The 8,282-nt window shown below is 32.8% G+C and overlaps 1 protein-coding gene across 1 annotated transcript; it reads right to left on the bottom strand.

The window, feature by feature from the left end:
* Nucleotides 1–325: 325 nt before the first annotated feature.
* BGLAP (bone gamma-carboxyglutamate protein) lies at nt 326–7,186 on the bottom strand. Its single transcript, XM_053704623.1, has 4 exons — nt 6,963–7,186; nt 6,722–6,766; nt 5,450–5,516; nt 326–949 (listed from the first exon to the last, which is right to left on the bottom strand). The coding sequence occupies exons 1-4, from the start codon at nt 7,165–7,167 to the stop codon at nt 802–804; spliced, it is 465 nt and encodes a 154-aa protein (XP_053560598.1). The 5' UTR covers nt 7,168–7,186; the 3' UTR covers nt 326–801.
* Between the last annotated feature and the right edge of the window lie 1,096 nt (nt 7,187–8,282).

The following is an 8,282-nucleotide window of genomic DNA, read 5'->3' on the forward strand; positions in this document are numbered from 1 at the left end:
TAATTTTTTGCACATATAAATGATGTAAGAATACTTTAAATAAGGTGAATATGTATCTGCAGATTAGTTATTGAATACCACATTTTCTATACATTGTAAGTACTATTCAACTGTAACTTTTCCAGAGTTTACTGCACTTTTAGGAATAATGGAATATTTTTTATTAAAAGTAACCACCAATAATTATTATTGTAAGTTTCTGAATGTACTCAATAAAGCTTATTTAAAAAGAAAATGTAGCTGGCTTCAAACCTTCAAGCCAGAGTGATTATCAACACACACTGCAAAAAAAAATACCCTTCAGCAGGAAATTACTCATAGATGGTTGTTGGTATTATGTAATAACATCTTTAATTTACAGAGAACCTGTCAATGGATCTGAAAACATTCTCCCTGTTTGTCTACTTCCCTTCAAAAGCAATAAGTCATCACTTCCTGAAACTGTCTTCAGGTTGGGCCAGTTTATATTATCTGATGAAGTGTGATTTGTACACAAAACGCGTCAGCTTCTGACTAGTTTAGTCCAATTAATTAACACATCTTGTTTCACTAATGGCAATCAGGCACATTTTTTTTTTATCAGTAAGCACTATAATAAATGAAGTTTTTACATGCACAACAATTAATCCATATTTTGGCTATAATCCTCCAAACGCCAGTAATAGCACCAAATTCTTTTTTTGATTGACTGTGCAGTTTACATTACATATTGTAAGCAGACTTCAATAGTATGCGTTTGTGCTTTATAATATAAGGTGGCAGTAATCTGGGCGTAGGAGGAGGCAAGTATACTGGAACTAATCAGCGTCTGCTGGGTAACACAGGTCCATAGAAGCGTCTGTAGGCCTCCTGGAATCCTATATGATCAGCAAGTTCATCACAGTCTGGGTTCAGCTCGCAAACCTCCCTTTTGGCCTCCAGTGGAGATCTCACAGCACCACCACTCACCCTAAAAAAAAATAGGTTTAATCTTTAGACTTTTACTGAGACAAGTGACAGACATATGTCAAAAAAGCCAACCTCTCCCAATATGCAAAAGCAAGTTTCTCCTCAAATCAAGACCATGAACCTCTTAGGATTTGTATTTTATACAGGTATTGTTTTGTACTCCAAGAAATACTTCTTTCTGAGTACAACATTTTGAGGTCAAGTACATTTGTTGATTTATCTACAGAAGTTCCCATAGACTTTATGGTGAATGTTGCAGAGAAATCATTAGACTTTTCTACATAATTATGATGGGCCTCTTTATGAGAAATACTAATGTGAATATAGGATGATGGACAGGACAGGAGCCTAGGCTATAAATGTATCCTTCAATTCTGATTCTAATGTAGATTGTGGAATTGTTCTGATTAAGGATTTGCTAAAGGTAGTAATACTAAATAAATTGATAATACTAAAACTAACAATAATATTAATAATCTGACAGTCACTTGCCTGAGGAATCATTAGTACATTAGCACTAGATGGCTGCACTATTTCCTGTTATGTAGACATGTGCACGCTACCTATCTAGATAGCTCTTCAACAAAGAATAACAAGAGAACAAAGCAAATTTGATAATAGAAGTAAATTAGAATCTGTTTATTTAAATTGTATTCTCTATCTGAATCAGAAGAAAACTTTTGGGTTTCATGTCCCTTAAATGAAAGAAAAACTCATGCACTGTTGATTCTGTATTCCATAGTTTATTCTAACAAGGTCAAATCAAATCAACAAAAACAAGTCAAACTCATGTAATATATCAGCAATTAGGCTCTGCATTAAAATATACATATTTTAAAATAATTTACCACTGCCATTTTGTTAGTAAAATTTACAAGGTTTTACAAATCAAGATCCGTAAACCCTTTGAAGAACTTGATAGAGGGGCTTTAGCCTTTTTTTGGAGAGAGTGGAATTAAAAAACATTAAGTATTTCCATTGTGCTTTATTTTTCTCAATTAAAAAGTTCACAAGAAATTTATATGTTGAGTTTAATGTCCCTTTAAGTAAAGGTGATATATGTTAATATCAGAAAAAGATAGTATGAAACAAGATTTTAGGACACTGAGGTCCCTTTGCAAAGAAAATGATTGACAAATAAAACAAAAACAACATATTATATAGAATTTGATGAGTTCTGTTTTGTGTAGATGGTGCTTAGCAGATTGAGAATATAATACACATAAAACTGTGAGGTTAATATACTAGTAGAGATGTGCGATGATCCAGTGTATTGGGTTAGAATAGAGAGTTACTTAGATATCTTGTTTCATTATAAAAGGAGAACGTATAGCTGTAGAACGGATTCCAATACTACAAGTTGTTTTACTTTACTACTTTGAGCAAGAAGCTTTTACTAAATAGTATTCCTCACATTTTTCATTATTCCATAAACTATAATTATTCTAACAATCGTTCCTCCCTATAATACGTGTTAACCTTGTATTTTAAAGGGAAATTGTAGTGTCTATTAAAGGGTTAAAATAAGAATAATTCTTAAATGGATATTCAGTAGTCCAAAAGACCAGCGAGCCTCCAAGCATTCAAATTAAATTGTATTTATTGTGGAGAACAGAAAAAACATAAAATCAAAGTAAGACTAGCAACATCTTCAGTCTTACGCGTTTCGGCTAGAAAAGCCTTAATCATAGACCTAATTGATTCTTAAATGGGACATAAAAATGCAAAAATAAAATGCTCTAATGTATGTATATAACTCCAGGGCAACAATGCACTATTGGATCCTAGCTGAACACATCTATTGAGCCAATCACAAGAGGCATATATGTGCAGCCACCAATCACCAGCTTGCTCCCAGTACTGCATTGCTTCTCCTGAGCCTACCTAAGTTTGCTTTTCAACAAATAATGCCAGGATAACTAAGTCAATTTCATAACAGAAGTAAATTGTAAAGTATCTTAAATTCTGACCTTCATATTACTCAAAGGGATAGTAAACACTTTGAGACGGTAATAGAAAATGACAACTGTATATATAAAAAAACTCTGCAATTTACTTTCATTATATTTGTTGTCCCCTTTCCCTGTCATTCCATTCTGAAATTATAAGCTTTTCAGTTTCTGTTAGTAATGGAAGTGCAGAACACTGTTATATTCCACACAGCCATTGACTGCACACTCCAGTGACCTATTTATAACTGTCCCTAATTGGCAACAGCAGAGAAGGTAACCTAAGTTACAAGATGGCAGCTTTCATTGTTTTATAGACACAAACACTTTACACTTATTTTGTCAATATTTAAACAGCTAATGAAACTTTAAAAACTACAGCTACATATTATTCTCAGACTGATCTTTTCTTTGAATGCATTGTTCTAGCATTTATTAAGTGTTTAATGTCTCTTTATAGTAAAAAAAAAGTATAACTAAGAACGGTGCTGTTCTTAGTTAAAGGGATAGTAAAGTCCAAATTAAACTTCCTTTGAAAGCACTGTAAATCTACAGTTTGTGAACTATGCAGGTACCAGCTCTAGATTCACTACAACCATGGCAGTGGAAGAGCAATAGAGAAAAAAAAAAGGTAAAATAAGGACTCAATTTTAACAAACATAAGCAAGTTAATTTAGTTTGGGGCTAACTCCCCTTTACTTAAAGAGACAGTCTACTTTAAAATTTGTATTATTTAAAAAGATAGATAATCCCTTTATTACCCATTCCCTAGTTTAACCAACACGGTTATATTACTATACTGTTGAATTCTATGATTACCTGTATCTAAGCCACTGCCGATTGGCCCTTTTCTCAATGCTTTTTAATATCTTGCATTTATTTTTAGCCAATTAGTCCTGGTTCTTTTATAACCATTAGCATTCTCCAAGGGAGTGAGCACATTGTTATCTATATGGCACACATCAAATAGCACTGTCTGGCTGTTGTGCAAGATTTAAAATGCTAATACAAAGCACTGAGATAAGGAGCAGCCTGCAGGGCTTAGAAACAGGCAAACTTAGAGGTTATAAAGTATATTAATATAACAATGTTGGTTGTGCAAAGCTGGGGAATGGGTAGTAAAGGCGTTATCTAACTTTTTAAACCAAAAAAACGTTCCTTTAACTGAATACTGACAAATGTTATTGTAAAACTATGTAACTATAAAGCAGAGGCTCTCAACCAGGGCTCTGTTATCTTGAATTACAAATAATAATATTAATAATAATAATGATAATAATATATTAAAGGTGGAATAATATATCAATAGGTTACTAATTAGGAAATAAACATTACAAGTGCACAAAGTGTTAAACAGTGAAAAAAGTTATTTTGTTACTCATACTCTGCAATTTCATACTCCTCTGGGAAGGGGGGACAATGTATACTGCAAAACATTATTATAGCTTCAGTCCATTAGAGTCCAAAATCCAAGGAGTGACTCCTATAGGCTAATAGTCATGTCAGGCTTCAAACGTGTCCTTTCTTAGCCTTTAAACCCTAATAAAATAAAGCAGGACAAAAGTTCTGTTTTGAAGTGATGGGCGGACGAAGGTACGATAATAAAAGGATGTAATATTAATATATAACTTTTGTTTGGCGCATAAAAACAAATTATTCAATGAACCATAAAATGTAACGTTTATTTCAACAATGGGCACATTTACCATCACTTTAACTTTAATTCATATGCAAGGACTAAATATTCTGGTAACTGTTTTAGTATAATTGTTTTCCTTTGTAGTAAATGTATTTTATTATGAATTTAAAAACATTATTCAGTGAAGGGGTCCACAGACTTCACCGAGCTGCCGAAGGGATCCATTACACAAAAAGATTAAAAGCCCCAGCTATAAAGTAGAATTTAAAACATAGCTTGTAACCTCTTCAAATAGGTTTGGGAGTTTAAAAACTAATGAGGCATACAAATAAATTTTTAATAGCTGCTGCTTTTTATAAACATAGTAATGCATACAGTTTATACATATTTGTGAGTTGCCTTTTGAAGCTCAAAAATAAATTGTGTATGTTGCTTGTAGTGTGATTTACAGAAGTATTAAATACTACTTTCATTAAAATAAATAAATCGATGTACCAGTAGTGTATGAAAACAAAAATCTACAGGACACACACACACACATATATAGATAATATTCACTTACTGAATAGCTAGATGTATATGTAGCCACATTGTCGCTTTAAATGGTGACACACATGAAAAAATACATCTGGCAGGGCTCTTATAATGGAACATTATACAAAACATTTGTTTAAACAACCGCTGACATATGTATTTTTCATGTGTCCTGCCTTAAAGCGGCAATATGGTAACCATATATATTAAGGACTTATATATTATATAGGACTTATATAGAACCATAAACATAACATGATGGTGTTTCAATTTAAAAATTTGTAAAATGTCACTAAATAACTTGCAAAGATTATTAATCACAAGTAACATATGATGCAGAAATCTAACTATACAACGTCCCTTTAACTACTCTACTTACTGGTGGTGTATATTACTACGCCTGTGTCTTCTCGCAAAATTACCAGCCTCTTGTCTGGAGAGAAATGCTGCAAAAGAGAAGGCAGAATGATACTGGATGTAATGGTGTTAAATTTAAATGAGCAAATCCTCAATTTCTGTCATTGTATTTGCACAAATATTTATCTCCTGCAAATCCAACTCACTTCATGATCTCTTTCTCATTTGTCTTTTTTATATATAAAAATGTTTTAAACAAGAGATCCATTTATTTAGCAAAATTGCACAAAAAGGATATGAAACCCAATAGAGCTTAATTTTTTTACAAGTTTCCTATTTATTTGTTATCAAACTTGTTTTGTTCTCATTGTATCCTGTGTTGAACACAATACCTAGATAGGTTACGTGTGTATGAACTACTTTATGGCAGCAATATTGCAAGAATGCTTATGAGCACTAGATGGCAGCAGTAGTTCCACAATGTATAACCTTGTTAAAAAAACAAACAAACAAAAAAGACTATTCTTGCAAAACTTCTGCTAAATAGTTTTCCAGATATGTGCATGTTCCTGAGCCTACCTGCTTTTCAACAAAGGATACTAAGAAAAGTAAATTTGATAAAGTAAATAGGAAAGTTTTTTTTTTAAAACTGTACACTGTCTGAATCATGAAAGAAAATTGTGTTTCATGTCCCTTTAATGCCTCAAAATCCTAGCGTTAAAGGGACATGAAAAACTATTTTTTTTCTTTTCATGATTGAGATATATTATACATTTTAAAACAACTTTCCAATTTACTTCTATCAATTTTGCTTCACTCTCTTGGTATCTTTTATTTTTATCTCCTGTAAGCTATCTGAACACATTTGTAAGCCAATGGAAATGGGCATATAACTTCAGCCACCAATCAGCAGCTAGCTCCAAGCTCATTAGCCTATCTAGATTTGCTTTTTAACAAAAGATACCAAGAGAATGAAGCAAATTAGTTAATAAAAGTAAATTGGAAAGTTGTTTAAAATTGTATGTCCTATCTGAAGCATGGAAAAGTTTTTGTGTTTCATATCCCTTTAATTTATCCTTGTCCACTGTTTTTGTATTTGCAACATTTTTTATAATCTGCAAAACTAACCCTTCATTACATCTTTCTCTCTTTTTTTTAAATTTACATTAACTTTGTAATGGCTTGATATATTTCCTACTACACAAAAGCCAATTTGTTCTGATCTATATAGTGCTCTTCTGCTAATACCTCAACATACAGGATGTAAACTGATTGGATAACATTTTATACCAACCTTCTGAGCTGCGAGAATCAGCTACGCTATTGGAACGATCAGCACCTAAAAAATTAAAATAAAAAGGCAGAGTTAGAAAGGAAAATGTTCAGAAAAAAAACCTGATCTAAGTTTTAGTTGAAACCAAACTAGAAAAAAAAAAAGTTATAAAAAGGGCCAATGCTTTAAAAATAATTTCCTAAACCCACCAACCAGAAATATAATGTGTTTTATTGGGAGGTTTAAGATTTGAGTTCAATACCTTGACGGCTCAGGCAGAGAACTGCCATTCCCAGGAGGACAATGACGATCAGAAGCTTCATAGCTTGAGGATGATTGACTTGCTCCCTCTTCTTGACACAAATGCCTTTGTCTCCGCAGTGTCTGGCACTGTATCTGCCCCACTCCACAGATATATATACCAGTTTGCTGTGGTTGTTTTGGCTGGGAGGGGACTGTGGCCTCATTCCCTCTCCCCTTTTGCCAGGCTCCCAGCCAGGTATATGTGGCACACAACGAACCTGAAGTCCGCATTGCAACCCTAAATAAAATTGTGTTGTTTTGCATCAGCTGTGTATTGATAACCTGCTGAAAATAGATTCCTACAGACCTCTGCCAAAAATAAAAGCAAGCAGTTTAACTCTGATTGTACCTGTACTGAAAGCAGATGAATGTATTTGTATAGATAAAAGTATGTACTACTCTTAGCCAACACTATCCCTGTTCATTTATATTATTTTATTTACATCACTTAAAAATCAGTTGCATTAGCTTTTTAAAAAAAAAAAAAAAAAAAAATTCATATTGTGTTTTTGCCATTTTTTCCCAGCTCTCACATAAAATCTTTGGGAGATTTATATAACATTTAAAAATATGCTTTTCATTTTAAAAAACAAAACATGAGCCTGTCTACCTAAGCAAATATCTGCACCTCTTAAATGTATATATCCTCTGTATTGCCAATAAAACAGTAGCTTCAGTTCCCTGCTATGCTATGGAACATTATATTCCAAATTCATGTGACAACTTTAATATTGCTAAATCACCTCAAGGACTATGTTAAAGGGACATTCAAGTTCAAAATAAACTTTCATGATTCAAATCGGGCATGTAGTTTTAAACAACTTTCCAATTTACTTTTATCACCAATTTTGCTTTGTTCTTTTGGTATTCTTAGTTGAAAGCTAAACCTAGGTAGGCTCATATGCTAATTTCTTAGACCTTGAAGGCCACCTCTAATCTGAATGCATTTTGACAGTTTTTCACCACTAGAAGGCATTAGTTCATGTGTGTCATATAGATAACATTGAACTCACACACGTGACTTTACCTAGGAGTCAGCACTGATTGGCTAAAATGCAAGTCTGTCAAAAAACTGAAATAGGGGGCAGTTTGCAAAGGCATACAGAGGTAAAACGTGTATTATTATAACTGTGTTGGTTATGCAAAACTGGGGAATGAATAATAAAGGGATTATCTATCTTTTTAAACAACAACAAATCTGGTGTTGACTGTCCCTTTAAAATATAAATGTTTAAACAGTAGGATTTAGAGTTTTTGCTTATGAACAATTTAGGTTTTT

The sequence above is a fragment of the Bombina bombina genome, chromosome 1 (genome assembly GCF_027579735.1).
Source record: "Bombina bombina isolate aBomBom1 chromosome 1, aBomBom1.pri, whole genome shotgun sequence".
NCBI classification, from domain to species: Eukaryota; Metazoa; Chordata; class Amphibia; order Anura; family Bombinatoridae; genus Bombina; species Bombina bombina.